This window comes from Pyrgilauda ruficollis, unplaced genomic scaffold, assembly GCF_017590135.1.
Source record: "Pyrgilauda ruficollis isolate IOZ18807 unplaced genomic scaffold, ASM1759013v1 scaffold223, whole genome shotgun sequence".
Classification (NCBI taxonomy): Eukaryota; Metazoa; Chordata; class Aves; order Passeriformes; family Passeridae; genus Pyrgilauda; species Pyrgilauda ruficollis.
In genome coordinates, this window is record NW_024521762.1 from 409,702 (window position 1) to 432,523 (window position 22,822).

The 22,822-nt window shown below is 41.2% G+C and overlaps 1 protein-coding gene across 4 annotated transcripts in view; it reads right to left on the reverse strand.

Annotated features, from left to right (window-relative positions):
• Positions 1-349: 349 nt before the first annotated feature.
• ADAMTS18 (ADAM metallopeptidase with thrombospondin type 1 motif 18) overlaps positions 350-22,822 on the reverse strand; it is a 78,221-nt gene continuing 55,748 nt past the window's right edge. For all 4 annotated transcript variants that reach the window (XM_041468655.1, XM_041468654.1, XM_041468656.1 and 1 more), the window contains 7 exons: positions 16,339-16,480; positions 15,016-15,142; positions 10,318-10,522; positions 7,673-7,864; positions 7,112-7,324; positions 5,962-6,109; positions 350-2,385 (listed from right to left, as the gene is read on the reverse strand). In XM_041468655.1, the coding sequence (XP_041324589.1) occupies positions 2,270-2,385; positions 5,962-6,109; positions 7,112-7,324; positions 7,673-7,864; positions 10,318-10,522; positions 15,016-15,142; positions 16,339-16,480 (1,143 nt within the window). In that variant the 3' untranslated portion in view covers positions 350-2,269. The remainder of the gene's footprint in view (positions 2,386-5,961; positions 6,110-7,111; positions 7,325-7,672; positions 7,865-10,317; positions 10,523-15,015; positions 15,143-16,338; positions 16,481-22,822) is intronic.

Below are 22,822 nucleotides of genomic sequence, written 5' to 3' on the forward strand. Positions count from 1 at the left end.
TCCCCAGGCAGATGGGAGAGGCTGTAAAACCTCCTGCTGTGTTGAGTGAGGCTCCTTACCTCCAATACCACCTTGCAGATAAAGGAAGACTCCTGCTGGTTCTGGGATACACAAGTTCCCACTCTCTTTGCTGAGAGGAGCGACAGCTCAGGTTTGTCTTGCACATGTATTGTTGTGTATTTTAGCTTTTGTGTTGTCATACAAATAAAACCATGAATTTTTGCTCCATTTTGCCTTTTTGGGCCCAATTTCCCAATTACACAGCAGCAGAAAACCAGGATAACCTTCTCCTTATGGGACAACCAACAAAGATGCAAGGGAATGCACACAACACTTATAACACTTGATATTTACTTATAACCTCCATATTTTATTCATGAATTTTACAATTCCAAATATAATGAAACAGAGTATTTTATTACAAAGCTTATAAAATAATTAAATATTACACTTATAGTTTTTGCTTTTTTTACACCATAATTCATACTTTGTGACACTACCATTTTTCTTTCCTCAGTCCTCACTTAGGGAAGCGAGCAAAGAAATATAAAGGAAAAGCTATGCATTAATAAATTAATTATTTTACATCAAATAATAAAAAGGACACAATTATAAAAACAAAACAAAAACAACCTTTTAGTTTTCCTAGAAAAAAGGTTATAATTACACAATGTCCAATATCAAGACAGAGCAGTGTAGGTTGAGATATGTTTCCAATCATTTCCTAAAGTAACACAGAATACATGTTTTTAATTTAAATTGTTTCAGAAGGAACTGCTAATTTTAAGTGACCACTGTCTGGCATTAGTGCTGAGCTGGCTAATCCTACACTGAAACCATACTTTAAAAAAACACTCAAACTGAACTACATTCATCAAAAAAAGTTGTGGGATTGGGTGGAATTAGATAAATATGTCCCTCATAGGCACTCCCCAGAAAATTACAGTAGGACACAGCTCTGTCTCGGAATGGGTTTGGCAAATAGGTTGGGGTTTCTTCAATGCAGAAATCTTCTGAATGGCACCATTTGATACATGGTACCATCAAACATCTCGATACTGAATGGCCACAAATATCAGCTTTTTTACAATTCTTTAGGTTGCTGGTAGATTCTGAACTAAATACAAGTATTAGGAGGGTGTATAAAAATAGAATTGACTTCTATTTGGTAAGAGTGAATAATCCACTTATCTTTTCCTGCTTTTTTTTTTTTTGTGTGTGTAACATGTGAATAAATAACTGTTTAGAGAAGTTCAGCATGAATTAATGGACTGTAATATTCTTGTTATTTGCTTTGGGTAATGGATGAATCAAAATTTGCAGAGAGATTTGAGATTAGAAGGAAGACGTTGTTCAGTATCTTGGCATTCAAACAATCTAGCTACTTAAAAATATCAAGTTTAAATTTTAAAATTACATATCTAATGAGCTTAGAAAGTTGAAAACATAACCATTGAGCTCAATCAATCTGAGTTCCTTGAGTTAGTTGAAATATGCAATTCTATTTTACTTGTAACACAACAATATTAAAAGTCCAAATATTCTACTGCTGCATATTTCTAGGAATACATTTCAAGTTACTAGTTAACCACCTCTGAGTTTCTACACAAAGCAGAAAATGAATTCTTCAAAAATTATAAAAACATTAGCATGATGCACAGCTTGCTTTTCCAGCAGCAAGTCTGGTAGAGAAGCACCATAATATCTTTGTAGTGCACTATTTACTTCTGGTGGCCACACGTGTGACACTGCCTTCTCCAGCCCTCAGCCACGGATGTCCCTCCGGGACAGCAAACAGCTTCCTCACCCTGGGACAGCAGTCACAAAAAATAGCAAAGGACACGCTTCTGATGGTGTGATCTGTCCTGCTGCCACGCTGCTTCCTCCTCCAGCTGCCAAGCTCTCCTGCTTTGCATTCTGGTAAATCAGCCAGAAAAGGCTCCCTTGCCTTAATTTCTTCCTCGTAACATGTGACAGTGCAAAATGACACTTTTAAAGAAAGAAGAACTTCCCCTTGAGTCTCAGTGTTCAAGTGATCCATAGTACCCTGTGCTTTAGTGAGGTCAGCAAATTAAGGAAAAATAAGAAAGAAACATTCCTTTTTCAACATAAATCCAACAATTACTGTACCTCAGACATTCCCTTAGAAAAAATGTCTCTCCCATCAGTGGTTTATGTGGCACCATGTCTTGCCTCAAAGCAGAGATAATTCCAACATAAATTGAAGAAGAGAATCCCGTCACTGAAGGGCTCAGATAACATGCTGCTATCAGTTCTTCTTCGTACATGATTTACAACATTGCTTGCCATAAAATTTGTGGTTACAGACACCATGCTGGGGCACCAGATGACACCAAGTGAAGAAATCCACACAAGAAGGATCATCTGAAGGAGAGAAACCCAAGCAATGTGGTAAGACTGTGTTTTAGCAAGTCTGCAAGTCAGGCAATAGTCCCACACCCTTGTATGCCTTTGGTAATATTAAAAACATGGTGGGTGACTCGACTCAAAGGAGAGGAAACATGAATGAGCTTTCATCTCAAAAATACTAGTTTCTTGCTTTATTTTAAGAGACACTAAATTTTTGCCAAGAGATTTGTTAACTTGATCAAGATAGAACTAATATTATAGGGGGGTCAAAAGCTGAAGGTATTAAAAAATTTGGATCACACTTCATAGCTCAGGAAGACAGGAGGAAGTTCCACATTAGAGGATAAAAAAACCCATCTGTGTTTACATCTCTGATTACAGTTGCTCCAAACCCAGGCTCATACAAATGAGCCTACTCCATATTTGATACCACTTGCTGGTTGCCATCATCATCATCATCATCACGTGGAGTTCACCTGCACACACACCTCACAGAACTTGGAATGCCTGGGCCCTGCACAAAGTGCTCTGCCCCGTGCTTGCATTCCAGCACTTTCTGGAGACACTTCTTTCTCTCCTTTTTACTCTGCAGGGAACCTCAGAAATCTCTTTCCTCAGACACTTCAGTTAGGTGTCATGAATTAGCTTTTAGGATTTGACTATGCCATGTTAGCAAAATCTTAATTAACTGCAATGGGAGAAGACTTGCTAACCATGATTAGTTCTCAAAAGCCCAGCTTTTAGTTACAAATACAGCCAAATAATATTTTTAAATTAAAATCCTCTTACTCTTCAATTTATGTACAGATATAATTTATACACACAGCTCCATGGCTTTAAAAACACCTCCTAGCTGCTCCTCATTTTGCAGTGGATGCTTTATTTTCTTTAAAAGAAGAGAGTGATGATTCATATGGGTGATTTATAAACAAATTCACCATGTCTGAGAGAGCAGTAAGACTCAATGGGGTTTATCAAAATTTATAGCTAAACTGAAATCTCCTGCAAGCATGGGTAAAGATTTTGTTCAGCTCTCAGAACTACTGTTTACATGGTCAATAAAAGGAATTTACAAGGAGACTGAACAAAAATCTAGCCACCACTGTCTGCATTCTTAGATCAGTTACTGAGTCACATCAGATAAATGCTCCCTCACAGAGCACAGACAACTTCTGCATGTTCCATGGGCCAGGAGGCATCTCCATCTCTCTATAGCAACTTCTTTGGTTTAATCACCACTGCTCTTTTTTTATTCCCTTTTATATGATGGCAAAGGTGATTTTTTATGCCTTTATCACTCCAAAATTTATTTGAGTGAAAAAGAAAATAATTTAGTAATAATAATTCTTTTCAAATGCCATATTTTCCTCAGGTTTTAAAAACATTAGCTTGTCTTTAAACTCCAATGGTAGAGAAAGAAAATACTGTCCTTGAACAGGAACTGGGGAGCTCAGGACTGAACTGCAGCCTTCCCACTCCACTGCACTGCCTTTCTGTTCTGCATGGAGTGTCAGGAGGGATCCAGCTGGGAGTTCAGCACCAGACTTCCCATTCCTTCACCTGCTGCCACCAGACAGAATTTGGGAGGGCCCAAAGCAGACAAGAGATGAAAAGCACACAGCACACCAAGGAAGGAAAGCTGCTCTGATGAAGACAGGAAGGAGCTCTCCTGCCACAAAAGGGTGAATTAAAAAAAAAAAAAATAGAAATTACTGTTTAAAAAAAAAGTATAAGCACTAAGGAATCACGTTAATAAATCTTTATGTCCCCTTTGAAGATCAGAGGGCAATGCTAATATTGCAGAGGTATGGCTAAAACTGGGACCTAATTCAAGGACTATTGGAAAGAACACAAAGTGTCCCATAAAATTCAGTGGATGGGGGTCAGGCAGTCAGGTCCTTATTTCTATTTACCCAAGTATTTCTAAGTTGTTTAGATTTTCATTCATTTGAAGCAGCTGGATTTACTACGAGTTACGGTGACCGTAGCTGCATCTAGAGAGGGATGGAAATGACCCAGTTTGTCTAGGAAAGTGTGCAAACTCTCCCTGAAACATTAATTTCTTGCCTGTGATCACTGAGCTGGAGCTGCATGGCTGATAATAGAGACTGATTTGCTTCAATGTGATTCCAGTCCAGCTGGTTTCCTCTCTTTTTGCTACTTTAGACAGAAAGTTAGAGAGCAGCAAGGAGATAATTGATCTCTAGAGCCTGGCGACCCAGGTATAATAAAGGGGAAAGGGCTCCTGCAGATGTGAGGAGAGAGAGAAGCAGGCCAAGGCCAAAATTAATAACAGACAGTACTTCAGACATGAAATATAGCAGGGGAAAACAGAGGTGAAAGAAAAGTCTTTGCTATATCCTAACAGAAAAGGAAGTTATACAGAAACTCTGAAGTACAGCAGAACCTTTTAGGAATGTTAATTTGAAGTGTTAGGAACATTTACTGATAAAAACAGCAGAACTATTTACTTATCCCTTTTAGGACCATTTCATCTCCATATCCTTGTTTGGATTCAGGTCCCCTGATAGATGAGTCTGATAGCCTGCATGTCTCAGGCTGATGCAGCCGAATGGTCTGTTAGGATCCCACTGGGTTTCACAGGGGTTTTGTGCACAGGGAAAGCCAGGGATTGGGCAGACGTGGGAATGGTTGGCTAATGTCAGTTTACAAGATGCAGGACCAGAGCTTGACCTCTGCTCCCAGCTCCATTACCACCTTCCTCACACAGTCCAGCTTACATTTTATAGAGGTTGCTTTCAGCTCCCAGTTTTAAAAAGGTAACAAGTCAATTAATGTGCAGTATTTTGAAAGTCACTGTTTAAAGTACTTTAGCATACCTAGATAACCAGATTATGTGGGACAAACATGGACCTCCATGAGCATTTTTCATGCAGTTAGGAAAGAGTCACAAACAGTAACCATCCTGTAAGCTAATCTCTGGAACAGGGTAATGCACCACTCTGTCTGTGGTGGCGCTGAGAGAATTCCCCTTCCCTCATTCCATGTGGCACAAAACCTCTTGCTCCCCTCTCCCTTCTCACATTGAAGAGGTGGAGAGATAGAGTAGACACGAAAGTGGAGAGAGACCCTAATTTCATGTACCCTGACTGCATGTCATGCACTGGGCAGAACAGTAAGAAGGACATTCTAGGTAAAGCAATTTTGGAATCCCAGGAGCTGGGTGAAGTCTGGAAGACTGAAAATATATGGCAAATTCTTGTTGTTTAGTTCCAAAGTTGCTATTATTCATCAAAAGCAGTACCAGCACAGAATGCTTGTGTTTTTCAACAAGAGAGTAATAAAGGTGCAGTTCAGAACCAAACAGCATGACTTTTTCACATACTTCTTTTAACATATGCCTGTTTTTAAAATCTCCAGTACCAGTTGTACTCCCAAGTCTGCTTTAAGAGGGCTCACTTGGTGAAGAAGAGATGCTGTTAATATCAGAGTTACTGTAAATCTGGAAGCCTGGGAAAAAAACATCTATGAAGGAAAAGGCCAGATCAGTGGTGTAGCAAAAAGGGGATGTTTGCTGGGTATAGAACTCTAAGCAACAAGCCTGCTGCAGCATCTTGAGCTGAGTTTTACCTCTTTTCACGGGGACTGGGCAGAAGTTGGTGTTGCAGGCTCTCAGGACAGCTGGTTTCTGCTGGGGCAGGCAGCCAGCAGCCGGCCTGCCCTGGCGCAGGCACTGCACACTCCGGGTCTGCACTCCCCCGCCGCAGGTCACCGTGCACTGAGCAGAGGGAAAACAAAACCTTGGCTTCATTGCAGAGACTCTGAGAGCCCTGAAAGCCAAAGGGAGAGCTTTCAAGGGCCTTGGATGAGACTTTCAAAGCAAGAGAGGTGAGGATCAGGTGTGCTGCTGTCCATCAAGCCCCATCAGGACCAACTTTACAAAGATGTGTGTGTCTTGTGCTTATTTAAGGACTCCACTGAAAATCTGGTTCCTTACTTAGGCATCGAGACAGAAACTGAACATTTTAGAAACCTGTTCCTGATTGTTTGCATGGATTTCTTTTGATCTCTAAGCCTCTGGGCCCAACCCTGCTGCCTGAACACAGATAAAACTCCCATCAGAACCATAATTATGGCAGTATCTGGGGAAAACCACTATGGGTTTGCAGGAAGAGCTATGAAGTATTTTAAAATTAATAAGCCTTTTACTTGTATGTGTTTCATGAAAAGTTGTCTTTAAGATAAATGTGATAGTTTTCATCTGATTGCAATTGTCAGGCATACATTGTTTCATCTAAATATTATTAAATGGGTGCGTGTCTCATTGATATATGACTCATAAAGTAGATAAGTTCCAGAAATACAGAAGCTTGTTTGCAAGAATGTAGAAACAAATACAGACTGATCCCACAATTAATCATAGTATTTAGGGAATTCCAGGCAATCTATGTAGATGTTCAAATACATTGTGCACAGAGAAATGCAGTAGTTCAACCACAGTGCACTTTGAAGAAGACTGAGAAGAAAGTGTTGGAAAATGAGTGTGGAATGTAGTGCCTCTCAAGCATGAATAACATTTTTAAGTGACATTCTTCAGTTTCAGGACAAAGCACTGAGGTGCACCAAAGTACATGATGGATGTGGAGCAGCTGCATCCCATCTCAGTGGCTGAGTGGTGTGGTTCTCCTTAGGGAATGGCCCTGTGCAGGAGGCACCTGGGGCCTGTTAGCACTGGAGGCAGCTCCTCTGTGCCATGCCACCTCTGATTGCCCATTCCTACCTGCTGCCAGGGCGAGGAATACCAGCCAGACACCATGTTATACAACGTCTGTGATGGACAAGCTCCCTTGTTACAAGCTTCCTCCAGGCTGGTGTTTGGTTTCTTGATGTTCCTGCATCTCCTCTGGGGGAAGGTGACCAGTTTCCCCTGGATGCTCTTCTCGCCACATTTGAGTTCTCGCTGTCGCAGGCCAGGCCCGCAGGAGGCTGAGCACTGCAGAGGCAAAGCACAGCTTCTACAGCCTCACAAACACATGCAGATAAAGGGGAAATTGTGATGTGTCAGACACCCCAAATTGTGCATTATAAAAGCATCACAGAACTAATCCCACAAAGCCCATGCTCCATAAAGTGTAAATGGAAATATGAACCCCAGGCAGTGATTAACAAAGACATTGGGGTTCATCCATCTACATCTGGGATTTATAGCTCCTCACCTAGAATACCTGATTTTCAAAGCACAGCTCAGCTGTCTTTCCTCCCCATGGTTTGTTTGTCCCTGAGCTGGCTTTGCCAAGAGCAGCCAGGGCAGGCAGTGAGCCATGAAACTGCACCACTGTACCTCACTCCAGGAAGAAATCACCCACTGGAGCCGGTCATTTTTGGGACACCTTCCAAGCACACAGGTCTGCTGGGACTCAGGCTTAGGGTCTGTGCTGCACATGCTTTCAGGCAAGATTTTCACCTTGGGAGAACCAGGACTCTTGCAGTAGACATCCCGTTTCTTAATACCTCTCCCACAAGTCTTGGAGCACTGTGATGGAAAGAAAGACTTCTTTGAAAGAGAGGAAATGAAAACTGGCATCATTTGCATTTTCCAGCAGAGCACAGAAAGCATGGCTAATGTGCTGTACAGCTGTCATCACGATATATAAGTAAACCTGAAATTCTATTGGTAAATAAGTAACAGTAACATCTGTGTGTCACTTCTAAAACATTGTCCTAAGTGCTTTCTTAAATGTAAGCTGTGAACTCTCTCAGCCCCCATGTAGAACAGACAAGTAATCTCTTTTCCATAGATGAGGTAAGTTGGACTTGTGAGCAAAATGCTTTTGTGAGCAAAATGCTTTTTCCCTGCTCAGCATAGTTGAAAGTTGGTCCTAAGCTCCCACCACAGAATCTTCCATGGCAAGATGCTCTCAGCTATTTGTCATTTTGTCCTCACCTTGGCCTAGAGGGATGAGACCGAGGCAGAGGAAACTGCCCAGGGAATTGATACATAACTCCTCCACCAAAGGAGACAGAATCTGATACAGACAATGGTAAAGGAGATATTTCAGTTGCCAACTGCAGTGTAGGACGAGTCACCAGAATAAATATGCATCGCTGAGCCGTGGCTCAGTGGAACAGACATACTGTGGTTTGCACCCCCTTTCATACAACAAAATGCCTGAATGAGCCATTTGTGAGGAAATGAAGCAAAGAGCCCTGAAATAATGCTGCCAGCTTCCTACCTTCTTGCATCCTCTAGTAACTGTCCTTTCTACTAATCACTATGGGGCATGTTCCAAGGCAGACTCACTCAATGTATCAAATTGCAAATGTCTTTAAAAGATGTCATGAAAGCACCGTTGTGCTGAGGGTGTAACAAATATCTGCATGCTGAAAATCTGTGGGTTTAATCCTTCCCCAAACAAAATGATCTTTTCATTTAAAACGACACTGATTTGTGCAGAGAGCCTGTGTTTAGATTAGATGTTAGGAAGAAATTCCTCCTCTGAGGGTGGGCAGGCCCTGGCACAGGGTGCCCAGAGCAGCTGTGGCTGCCCCTGATCCCTGGCAGTGCCCAAGGCCAGGCTGGACACTGGGGCTGGGAGCAGCCTGGGACACTGCAAGGTGTCCCTGCCATGGCAGGGGGCAGGACTGGATGAGCTTTAAGGTCCCTTCCAATCTAAACCATTCTATGACTCTATGATTTTACATTTTTTTCCTCTTGCGACCTTTAAGTCTGCAATAAAAACAGTTTTCAGCTGAATCTTAAAACCTTTACTAACTTGTGCAATAGGCCTGTTCACTATATTCAGCAGGACTGGTGAACCTAATTTTTATGGCCTTATTTGAAAATCGCAACTTGAATTTTACACCTCTTAAAGAGGAGAAAAACGGTTTTTTGTAATGGTCTTATTTATTTATTTGTTTATTTGCCTTAGAAGAAAGAAAGTTTGTAAGTTTGAATGTATTTGAAAACCTGGTTTATGTAATCTTCTGCTACACTCAGGTTTTCTTCAGACACACTGGAAGAAAAAGTTCTTTTCTGAGAGTTGTGCTGGACTACTGAATAGTCCCTCATCTGTTACAGAATGTTACAGGGCACTCCCTGTAGAGGCAGTTTGTGCCTGGCTGTGGGTGCTGAGGTCAAGATGTTCTTGAACACCTAAATAGTGACAGCACCAAGAACAAAACACATAAGTAATACGTTTTCCAGCTAATTGAAATCCACCTTGAATCTCACTAAATGAAGATGGGAAAATAAAATGACTGTAAATCCTTTTATAAGGGTACTGTCAGCTCTCTCTTAAAACCCAGATGTGTGATTTATTTGAATGATATTTCATTTATCCTTACATGAACAGCTCCAATTGCAGTGAAAGACGGAGCAGAGCTGAGTTTTGTGTGTTTTTAGCTCAGGTGTTTCAGTGTCAGGTGTGTAAAGCAGGGTATGCACAAAGGAATTTGCCCTCATGGCAATAGCTGCAGCAGCACTGCTTGCAGGAGAGTTACTCTAACAAAGACAAAAGCACAGAAGTGAGTGGTCAATGTGTAAATCACTAATTTATCAATCCACAATCCATATACACATGTGCATTCATATGCAACTCTAACCCCAAATATTTCTTCATTCCTTGACTGCCTGCTATCTCTAAGAGAAGTCAATACTGCTTGGGAAGTAATCTCATAGAGGGTTGTTGGTCCTAGAGCCTTAAATTATGAATCCAGAAAGAATTTTCCCTCTGTTTGTATGTACCTAAAAGAACACCACGTGCCCACTTCTGGCAAGCCCTCGTGTGCCAGCTCTTCTGAAGGCTGGTTACAATGCATGTTTAGTTTACATGTTTATATAAACATGGTTTACGTATTATCTTCAAGAAAAAAACCACATGCAAGGCACTGATCTCCACAAAGTCTGTTCTGTTCTTTTGGGGGAGAATTTTTTGCAGTATTTTCATTATGGCAGCAGACAAAAATGTAAGTTTTTCTCCAAATTACCTGAGACCACGGGCCAGGGCTCCATTCGGGTGGGCAGTCCTGACCGCTGCACACTTGCACCTGTGCTGGGGTGCTGACAGGACACAGGGAATGGGCCACCACCTCCTCTCTCTGGAAAGCCCTTTTCTGGACACACTGAACGAGACGACTTTGCTGTCCCCCTCCACAAGACTTGCTGCATGTGCTCCATTCACCTGCTGACCAGCTTAAAGGAGGAGACGTGTGTTAGAAACACAGGAGTGCAATTAGCTGTAGAAAATCAATAAAAACAGCCACCTATCAGATGTGAATTATCCAGGGATCCTGCTCAGCCTATCTCCTGGTGTACTGGTATCTGTTCAAGCAATCAAGAAGCTGCAGTTACATGATCTATTTTCAAAGCATGGAACTTTCTGCTAGGGATGAAATACAAGTCACTCAACTAGAAAAACAAGTATTGTTTATTTATAGCTTTTATCCACTAGAACCAGCTTGCCTATGAATCTGACCTGGAATCCTGAATTCCACAGGGACTGAAAAAGATGTTGCTACTGAGGCAGGTGGAATATTTAGAAGATAGAATTGGAAGATAGAATTAGATAAGATAGAATTTAGCCGAGTATGTACTGACCATGTTTTGCTGAGATACACTCCACTCACACAGGGTGACAAATGTTGGCATTTCTGTCAAACCCTACTGGCCCTCCTGGTATTCATCAAAAAGAACTTGCTTGCTAAAAGCAGCAGTCCTGTCCCTGACATCCTGAGGAAATGAAAAGGCTCTGAAAGGCTGAGAGAGTTGGGGATGTTCAGCTTGGAAAAACAAAGGCTCCAGGGTGACTTAGGTGCGTCCCTCCAGTCCCTGGGGGAAACCTGGAAGAGAGCTGGAGGGGCACTTTTCACAAGGGAATGCACAAGGAAAAGGGGGAATGGCTTTAAGCTGAAGGAGGGCAGGTTTAGATTAGATAAAATGAAAGGAATAGTTCCCTGTGAGGGTGGGGGAGGCACAGGGTGCCCAGAGCAGCTGTGGCTGCCCCTGGATCCCTGGCAGTGCCCAAGGCCAGGCTGGACACTGGGGCTGGGAGCAGCCTGGGACACTGCAAGGTGTCCCTGCCAAGGCAGGGGGCAGGACTGGATGAGCTTTAAGGTCCCTTCTGACCCAAAGCACACTGTGACTCTCTAACTCCATGATATACATATCCTCAGACTAATAAATCTGGCAGACAGTTGATGCAGAATCTAAATAAAACAGAGGCAATCTAACCAGCACAAGCTGTTGGGCAGTGCATGCTCAGGCACGGGGACACTGCAGTTTACACGCCACGTCCCTCAAGTGACACAAAGTCTGAGGGGTTATTGACAATTGCTTGGGCTAAGTTCAGTTTTGAAATGCCAGGAGCTGCTCACTATTTCTATTCTTGAAGCTCTGAGTGGGTCCCCAGGCGTTGTGGGACACTTTGCAAACATGCAACCAAGTGTCTTTGTCCTTGAAGGCTTCCAGTGTAAGACCATAATCACAGCCAGACAGGAAAACAGAAGTGAAAAAGCAGAAGAAATTATGAATGACTAAATGATTACTCATTGAGAGCTCTTATTCAAAGATCCAGCACTGAAATTAAACTGAAGATTTTTAAATAGTTTGACCAATTTTTAGTAATTTATGCCATGGAAAAGATTCTTCTCTCACACCTGACCACTTGGCCAGTCCTGCTTCCACAGTTTCTCACAGCATCAATCCTGTGACCATTAGAATAGCTGCTTACATAAAGCTTTAGTGACAAGAAAGCTTTCTTCATCCTGTGTGAAAGATGCACAGCATCCCATTTTCCTGTCTATTCATAGCTGCCTGAAAACAAAGCTAGTTTTAATTGTAAAAATTTATAAAAAGCCTATTTTTGAAAAATTACTTTGGGAATAGAAGAAATCCCAGCTCTCAGTATCTAGCAACTTCAGGAACTGCCAAAAGTAGTGACAAATGTAAAAGGCACTAATTTAAAGACAAAGAATTATTAATGTGAAAAGTCAGTCATTATGTAATTCCAGAACATGTCAGAAGTTTCCTTTTTGTCTGATTTATAAATGTTTGGGCCGTTGAACTACAAACTTCTGAGAAAAGAGTTTTAATCCATTTTACAACTTCTAATTAGTTTGCCTTGATGTTTCTGACAATGGCCATTGGCGGAGTGACCAAAAGTGTTAATTTTAAGAGTTTATTCACCATAACTGCCCAGAAAGTTCCCCTCTTCATAGAGGAGATGGCAGTAAACCTATTTTAATATCCTCTAGTAAACTTCCATTTTCCAAGATTATCTGGGCTGTGATCCAAGAGTATCTTTCATTAGTTCAAATAACTAAATAATTATTACCAGATTTGGCAGCTCTGAAATCCAGCAACAGCAGTGTGCAGTGCTGGTGTCTATCTGTGTGGGACAGAAGTTTGGTCCCGCTCAGACTAATCAGCCTTTGTTCTTATGCAGCAATTATTCCTCACTGCCCATTACAAGTCTGGAGCCTCTTTTATGTCCCCAAACTGAGACACTTGTATCTCATCTGTCACCTCCTTCCCCTGCCTGTTCTGCCTGGTGTATTTGGGTTATTCTTTTGTTTCCTCCATGGTATTTATTAATCCTAATTTTTCTTTTTCTTTTTTTTCCTGTTGGCAGTCTGGCAGTTTTGGGTTTATGGGAAATATTACATGCTGTGAGTTTCTGAGCAGATTCCTCAGCAGAGATATCCTGGCACAGTTTCACTCAGCTGAATGGCAACCTGTTAATTTAAGGCATGGTCCTACATGTAGATCCTCCATGCATTAATATATCCTAAGGATTTTAAGAATAATTAATTAGTGAGTTGAACTATTTTTCTCTAGAGGTGCTTGGGGCTTTTACATGTTTTCTTTTTGTACTCATTTTATGGTTTGACTCATTAATTTTGTTTTAAAGTAGTAAATCATAGAATAGCTGTGATTTCAATATGAAAACATCACACTGTGTGCCAAAATGAATATTCAGCATTGTCATGGTAAATATATGTCAGAGGATGTTCAAAATACATCAGGATCTCCCATTATCAGAAATAGAAATTTTGTGTGGGGTCAATATAAGTAAATCTGATTTGGGTGGAGTTTTAATGATGCCACATCAAAACAAAGGTAAGCAGAAAGAGCTTAGACAGACCCTGCAGACATCACAGACAATACATTTCTGTGTTCATTGGACAAAAATAGTCCTGGCAGAAGATAAGTTGCACGTGAAAACATTGTGTTTGGCTACAAAGATTACTTAAAATTGGTATTGAGAAAATCATGTGGCTAAACTCAATCTAGAGAAACTGCTGAAGCAGTAATATGGGTCTCTCATGTCACAAGGTATCATTATTTAAACCTTATCTCTATCCTTTTGTGGTCACAGTGTGTAATTTGGCATTTGGGTTTGGTGTACTCTGCTGTACTCTTTAAATTTGCAGGAAATTCCAAACTATTACTGGGCTATTTTTCAGTATGTTCAACATATTGCAAAGTATGGATTTTTAAGTAAAACCAAAGTCACTATAGAACATATGCATCGTTTTGTTTTGACCCACCATCCTCTCCTAGACTGGGGGGGGATAAGGAATGCTTCCTATTAAACATCATTAAATGGGATATTTTGTAAACTATGGGAGCAGGCTTAGCCAACTGCTTTTACTGTTGCTTTTATCATCCCAGAGTAAAACCAGCAGATGACGCCAGGTCTGGACCCTTCCTCCATTTCTTCTGCTTCAATGCACCTTCAAGTGTATTTACTTCCCACTGACTGAAACACTCTTAATTCTTTCAACATATTCCTTTAGAAAATCTCCTGTTTTGGAGGCTGAAATATATAGTCCAACATAATACAGCTTTTCTGATCTTTAATATAAAATTAAAATAATGCTGAGGTTGCAAATTCAGGAATCCAAAAGTGAAATAACCAGTGGAAGAAAGATGGCCACTGTGTCCTTTAATCTATCCATTTTATCCTAAGCCACGTAACACTGTGTTTAATTATATAAGCACAGAACTTTTTTTTTTTTTTCCAAAGGACCCCTGCTTCAGCTACTATAAATCAGTGTTAACTCCCTTGGTTTTTACATTGATTTAGACCAGCTGGGTTCTAAGTGCTTATCTATATGTCAATGTCTTTCTTTGCATCTTGCCTTTCTTACATCTTTTAGAAAATAAGATTGTTCACAAAGGCAATGATTTGGTGTATATTTTTGTGGGCACCAGAAGCTTTGCTGACAGCTCATTTGGTTCAGATAGTCCTCTTCGTGGCATCACAATACTCTGTGGGACATTTTGTCCAAAGATCACTAGTTACACTTCACAAGACTCTTTTAGCCTAATCTAATATGTGGAATGCGAGTCATGGGGCCGAGCTTCCACACAGGGAGTAGCACTTTACTCAGGAAATGGGCTTAGTGATTCAAGATGAGGAAAGGTGGCAGAAGGAGCCCCTGGGAAAGCTGGATTTGCCCTGTGTCACCCAGCACAGGGACAGAGCCCTCAGGAGCCTTTGCTTTAGGCACCAGTCCCAAAACCCCACTGGGAGCCTTGGGCAGAACACCTTCAGCAATTCCTGGCTCCCCTTCACAGAGCACCAGGGGTTCATCCAGCAGGCAAACAACTCCCCCTGAGAGGATTCCCTCCGTGGCACAGCCAGACACAGGGCACAGCCAGCGGGCGCCCAGAGAACTTACTAGGCTGGGCAGGGATTTGTGTTGCACAGTTTTGTTTCCATCAAAGGCTTTGTCCTTGGGCCACAGAAGGAGGTGTTGACTCGTGCATGATGATCTTCCAAACAAATTGCTTTTGCTGTAATGTGTCCTGTGGAAGCATTAGAAAAGAAAACACTATAATAAACCTGTATTTGAAATGTAAGAGAAAAAAGTAGTAGGGAACAATTTTAACTAAACGAGTCTAAACTCATCCTTGCTACAAATCCACTGACTTGAACTAAATAAAATATGGTTTTATGTGGCAACATGTTTTTAGCATTGATTTCTTTCTCTGTAGCACAGATACTACTGAAGTCAGATAAAACATTTTAGCTATAAAAAAGAGATTTGAAGACTGTTCCCCCAGCAAAAAATTAGTAATTATCCAAGTCCTAATTCCCTGCAGACACTAGCAGTGCTTGCTTAGAGCCCTCCTCACACACTTGAAAACTACAAATATACATTCTGTAAATAATATATAAACATTATTTTTACAGTGAATCTCTACAGACTCCAGAGTTGTGCAGGTACGTGTGGCTTAGACTCAATCAAGTGTCAGCAGCAGGACAATTACAGAAATGCCTTACGTGAATTTATAGATTTATCTTTTAACTGAGACCTATCATCCACCTCACACATGGTTCACTGGGCACAGTGAATCAAAATTGGAAACAAGACTGTTTTCATCATTTTTATATCCATGCTGCAGCCTTTTAAAGGGAAGGAAGAAAATACAGCTGTCATATTTTATGGCTACAGTGCTCCTGGTGGATCTTTCTTCCATAAACCATTTACTGAGATGCTGTGAAATTCTTGACACTGCACCAGCAAGGTATTCCTGAATTTCACCTGAACATTTTTGCCAGTACAGGAGCATTTCCTTCAGTGCCCAGTCGTATCCTTTGGTATTACAGACTTCCCACATGCCTTTTTGCTTTCTTTACATCCCAGATTTACTTTCACTGACAAAACATACAGGATTTATTAAAAAATAATAGGTGTCTGTGGAAATCAAAGTGCATAATTAATTTCCACATTACTTCAACAGGAAGATATGATATGCATATGGGTTGACCTAAACAAAAAAGACTGACTCACTGGCATGACTGTTTTTTACTCTAAAGGCCATACCAAGTTATTTCCTCTGTGTTCTAAGTTATCAGATAAACAAATAAGGACCAGGTGTTCAGTGTAAACCCCTGTATGTATCAATATATATTTGCAAAATCAAAGGCAGCTGAAAAGCTTTGAGATGCTTTGAAAAAAATGAAAAAGAAGAGGCTTGGCAATGGGAAAGTCACTTACCACCACCACAGGTCGCTGAGCACTCAGACTGCACCGTCACCCAGGAGTAGCTGTGCTTTCTGACAGATGTCTTGTTTTCAATGCTGCTTTTGGCAAATGTATATTCCCAAGAAATCCCAGGGTTTTTGCCTTGTAACAGGATCTGTAGAGGGATATTTGGGTTTTTTTTTTTTTTTAAAAAGGTGAGGAGGAGATAAAAAAAAGGATTCTGTCAGTCTGAAGGAAGATGAATTAACAAGATACACACAAAATAAACAGACACAAAGCATGCTTGTGAGACGACTTTCAGGAGACCCAAAGGAGATACCATCAAAGCAATTCCTAAACAGCAAATCATTGCCTGACAAACACCTGCAGGTCTGTAAGAGAGGGTGCAGAAACAGAGTCCCCTCCTGACCGTCAGGGCACCGGACTGGGTCAGAGCGGCAGCACTGCCCGGAGCAGAGGTGGAGCATCCCCCCAGAACATCACCCTGTGACCCCTGCTCCCACTGGGAGCCCACTGCAGGGGCTGGATCTGCCTGGGCACTGCAGGACACGGCTCTGGCACGGAGCTGGGGACGGGAGACATCTCCTCTCTTCAGTAAGCAAAGCCCTGGCTGGTCCTGCTGCCTGTGCGAGAGGGCCCGTAGTGGCACGGGGTCCCCAGGCAGTGCAAAGAGAGCTGCTTCATTGCAAAAACCAGGCCTTTCTCACTTACACAGCTTTAAATCATAACACACGTAATGCAACCAACCCCCATACGCCATGATGTGAACACATAATGGTTCTAGAACTTGTTTTTCCACCTCTAATTCAGCCACTAATTCTCACTTTCCCACAGTCCTTTTCTACTCAGCAGGCCTGAGCCATGGCTTAGAAGGGTTTCCCTTTTAGGGTTTTATCTACATGCAACACCTAGCAAGGAGGAAGCCTTGCCCACCAAGCAGGACTCAGACGCTTTCCTGGCAGAGGCTTGAGCAAAGCAGCAGCACAGCTGTGGGGCTGGAGATGGCTTCCTCACTTCTTGGGGCCAAGGCTATAAAACACAAGTCTCTTTCTTGTAAAAAAAACTCTTGGTGATAAATTTTGTTTGTAAGACCCTCAGCTGCAATTTTTCTCATGGTGATTGAAGCTGATAAAGTTTCAGTGCAGGAGAGAACCTGTCCTTGGGTGTCTACAGAGCAAAAAAGGATTGGAAAAATCCTTTTTTCCAATAGTGAATATTTTATTCACTATTTCAGCATAATGTGTTGGAAAATTTATAGAAAGTGTGATTACTGACTGTAATAACAATCTCTGTCATCTAACTCAGGGAGCCCAGCTCTCAAGGGTTATAATAGCTCTCACTATTTTAGTGGTGAATTATATTGCAGTTTTCATTCACTGTACTAATTTCAAGACTGAATTATAATCACTGCAAGATGCATGAACATCTGACACATACCTAAATTTGGGGAGAAATTTCTATTTAACAAAATTTATTTTAGAAACTTTTGGCAGCAAAGTGCATTTCTATCCACACTTAGTAGAAACAGTGTGGGAGTTTACAGTTACAGAGCTCTAATGACTTTTAACTCTTCACCAATATGGATCTTGTCACAGTACCATAAAGAGCAGGTGCAGTTAACCTCAGTTCCTAAATTGACTTTTTTGATAAGCATTAGCATTTCAAGTACAATTCAAGTCTGTGTCTAATAATTGCCATTCAAAATATTAATAACTTCTCAGTGAAGTCTACATAATATCTGACCTGAGAACTTAAGCAATCCATACAAGTAGAACTGATCTCTGTAGAGACTGGTTTCATAAAATAGCAACAAACTTGCATTTATGCTGTTTAAGACCAAGGAATATAATAACATTTTGAAATGTAGGCAAGGGTTTTAAGGTATTCTGAAAATGTACCTATTGGAACACAGAAATTGCCCATGACAGTGAAAATTCAGACCAAATTTACATGACCTGCAGCTCAATAATGTTGAACACATGAAGGATCTGGACTGCACAGTGTTTGCTTTTCTAGAAGAAAGAAAAAATGAATGCTATAATTTCTATTCTTAGTAGCCAAAGATTTTATTTCAGTCAGGGAACCTCAATAACGATCCAAACTGAGAGAACAACAATTAGGGCTGCAAAAGGCAAATACTTCCAAATGAATTGAAGAGTATGTGCCTTCTCCTGGGAGGATTCATATTAGAAACTCTTTTAAGCACAGGTAAATCCAGTATTTCATGTGAATTTTTTCAGCCATCCAAGCTTAATTCATGAGCACTTTAGAATAACAGTGAGGTTATGGAAGAAATAGATCCGAGAGTGATTACTGACCTCTATTTTGAATGAAAATTCTTGGTAGAAATAGGATTACCAGCTCTGCTTTAGGGATGAGTTATAGATGCAAGTATACATCACAATTATTTTACAAGAACAGGATGAAAATGGAATACTCTGGAATTAGGAAACATGAGAACTGAGTCTGCTGTGCAACTCCTCTCTGCCCTGCACAGATGCACCCCAGACCTCAGGGTCTCTTACTGGCTCCCCAGGAAGCCTCCACAGTGTCCAGGGCTCCCAGCACATGGGGCTCACTAATGAGCATCTCACAAAGCTTCTGTGTTTCACTCCAGGCTCCTTCCTCAGGGTGTGCTTCTGCACCCTGGCTGCTGTACTCCATCCAAACAATTCCCAGTGTAACTTCTTCTTGGGGATTTTTCTTTTTCCCTTGGTTATTCATCAGTATCTGATATAAATGTGATAAGATTTAACAGCCCCTTCAGACGAAGGGGTTGATTTTCTCTTCTGAAAAATACTACAGGATGTATAATGCTTAACCGAGTTTTCATCAGGAATGCAATACTATTGCAAAGTTGCAATTTTGCCAAACATTTTTATTTTCACAAATCTATCAGACTGCTGACAGCAAAAATTCCAGCTGTTAAAACAGCTGCTCTAGAGTTTGAATATTGAACTCCAAGTCCACTGGCATTACAGATAAAACAGGTTGTAACAATGTGCTCACTCTACTCTTCTCCCAAGGACAAATTGAGACAAATATCTGAAGCATAAAGCTTCAGAACATGTGTTTCAGAAAAAAATGCAGTGTGTTAACTGTAGTAAGAACTGAGCCCTCTAATACCGTTCTTCATTTAGAACAATGCCTTCCCTGCTTCTTCTTACAGACCAGACCTCAAAATATTTTAATTTACATTTACTCATCCTCCAAGTCTAAGGTATTAGCACAGATCTCGGCATCTTAGGCAGCCAGAAACACTTTCTCCCATTTCAGAAGGTGCTCTGTGTTCCTTCAAGAGCAGAGGCTGAAATTCTGTCTGGCCTTTTAATAAGTTTTGTCAAAGGAGGAGGAGGTTTTGTCCATACCACAAAACCTCGTGTAAGGGTTAGTCCTCATCTCATTTGACTCTGACAACTGTCATAAAACTGTGCTGTGCCAGTGGCCAAAAAGCAGCAAAGTTTAAAACTTTTCTAATAAAAATATCTTGAAGTATTAGACCGAACATTTGTTTTCTGAAAGTGCTCTTTGTGACAGTGGAGGCAAGGAACAGATGGAATGCATTCTGAACACAGAGTTCAGAACAGGAAAGGGGGAGGATGAGAAGGTAAGAGTGGCAGTGTTACTCCTGTTAGAGCAACACTCTGCTGGTGCTTTAGCAGAGTGAAGGGGATGGTCGGGGACGAGTGAGAACAAGCCCTTGAGAATCCATCCCTCCAGAGAACAGCCACACCACGGTGCAAGGAGCTCGCAGCCGGCTGGGTGCCTGGGGGTAAGTCCTGCACCCCAGGCAAACTGCGCCATACTCATTTTAAGACCTTGGGCTACAGCCCCTCCTCGCACGCTGGGAAGTAGCCACAATTCTAACAGGCAGGAGAAGGGAACTTCCTCTCCATTTCCTGGCCAGAAGCCAAAGCCAGACCCCTTCCCACCCAGCAGGCAAGGAGAGGGAATGGTTACCAAGCAGGAGCAGCATCACTGTCTCTCCTCCTGCATCATCCCAGCCATGCAGGAAAAGGGCAAAATCAAACTACAGAGCAGTATTGGAGACAAGAATATTGCAGGCACAGAAAAACATATGCTTTGAAGTCCCTGGTGCTCAGCTGAAAAATAGTACATGGTGTATAACGTCTGACTGAGTTTTCATCAGGAATGCAATACTATTGCAAAGTTGCAATTTTGCCAAAGTAACGAGCATATAAAAAGTTTTCTATCGTATTTTCAAACATTCATTATAAAGCCCCTTCTTAACAACCCAATAACTGAAGTCTGCATATTCAGCCAAGTTATCAGACCTACAAATTTGGAAAGACCTCCAGCACTAGTCTACTTAACTGGATGCATTCCAGCATCTTTTCAGCCAACTGGCATTTGCTCCCAAATTTACAGCTGGCAAACAACCTCCTTAAACATTTCCAGTTCCTCAACAGAACTGTTTAATGTCTACCTTTAACACACCAACCACCTGACTTCAGACACAGCACTCAGCAGCTCTGACCGCAGGGCGCAGAGTTATAAAATTTACAGCTTCTTGAGCTGGAAAACCACAGGCTCTGGGGCTGGAATCTGCTGGATCTATTCCGAATGAAAGGAACCGTGCCTTTAGCTTACGGCACAAAATGTTAAAACAATGGATAAATTCAACTCTCCTGAGAAAAGAACCTTTTCCTTTTGCTGCTAATTTTGATGTGAAAGCTAAACCAATACATTCTCTACACTAGCTGTGCATCTGCTCCTTTGTTTGAGATTTTTTTTTCTCGTGGCCGTCCTAAATTTCCAACATAATACTCTATTTTGCAGGTCAGATTTTTAAAGAGTCTATTAACAATGCTTTGCTATGATTGACTTGGTGCTTTCCAGTATTTTTTTATTGTAAGATGTGCATGTAAAGTTACTTGCAGCACACTGAATTAAGAGAGATAAATTGATACAAGCTAAGTTCCTATTCCTTCCACAATGTTTTTTTCCATGTATAGGAAAGGATACTAATGCCTGGCTTGTAGCAGGCTGAAGACTCTGTGAGGACTAAGACATTTACAAATCACTTACAGAGAGAAGCTGAGCACAGAGGAAAAAAATACAGGTAAAAAGGACTATTTTCATGTGCATATGCCCAATTCACAAAATGGGCAAGAGCCCAAACTCTGAATCCCAGCATCCGCAGTGCCTTTGATCTGCATCCTCAAGCTGCATCTACATTGCAAACATCATCTACACGTCCTGGGTCATTCCCATGCTTTGGAGGCCTTGGGTAATTTCTTTAGGGGGATGTACAAGTCTGCAGGGAGGGCAGACAGAGAAGTCTGTGTGAGGACACGTGCCTGGCTGTGCTCTGCTTGAGACCTGCAGTTCTCATCCCCTGGGGATCTACATGCTGTTTAATAAATATTGTAACATCCAATGTCCTTAGACACATTCTGATTTCTCTGCTCAACAAGGTTAATTCCATGGATTTCTTTGAATTTATTCTGGTATATTTAAGCATGCAGCATATATGGTTCTGGTGGAAAAGTGTTTAAAACTAGTTTGTTGTCCTCAATGGGCAGTAATTGGATGGGATCCTTGACAGTGGCAGAACCAGGGCTTCAAAGGAAAGTGGGAGAACACCTGTTTGGAAAGCAGTAAAGGAAGAATTACCCACTGGGTACTTAAGCCAAACCTTAAAACAAAAGGGGTTTTATCTCTTCAGTACTTCTAAAATTACTTTAAACACAGTCCTAACTAAAAGCTTATGACAAACTACTGTTTTTCAAGTCCACTAAGGTCATTAAAAGAAAAAAAAAAAAAAAAGAAGTATCCTTTAAAGGGTCCTATATGATCTCATTTCTACTTCAGCTGTTTCAAATTTATCTTCCATTGTTATTATGCTCCATTTTTTTCACTGTTCACATGCTAAATGTACAACCTTCAGGGATGCTGTCCAGCTAATCTCTCCTCACTACAGGAGAACCCTTTTATCCATTGTATTGAGTCAACATCTGTATCTTATAAGTACATCTTAGGTCTCTTTAGCCTACTTTCTCTTCAGGGGAAATCAGTACAAATTTATCATCTAGTAGCTAATAATAAATGTAATCCTTTATAACTGCAACTTGGCTTTCTCCCAGTGGCAGCTACATCATCAGCAAAGCCATTCCACCTGGTCTCCCTTCTCCTGTTTTCCCCTATTGATAAAGAGGAAGTGATTTACTGGATTTAATTAGATGTATTCCTGCCTTGAAGCTCCATTCACCTTCTCTTCCTGTCAATGTCTGCCTCTTTACAAAGCATCCTTTCCATCTGTTACTTATTGATGTTAAAATAAACTCTCTTTATTTCACAAAGATGTCACAATTTCTTGATTTAATGTTTCACCAAGTTGGAGGTAAACTTCAGGGAGGATTCTCATCCTGCCTCATCCTGGAAAACTTTGCTTTCTCCAATTGTATTTGACTTCTCAAACCAGTCAATTCTTCCTTCATCTGCTTATTGATAGAATGGAACAAAAAATTACAAA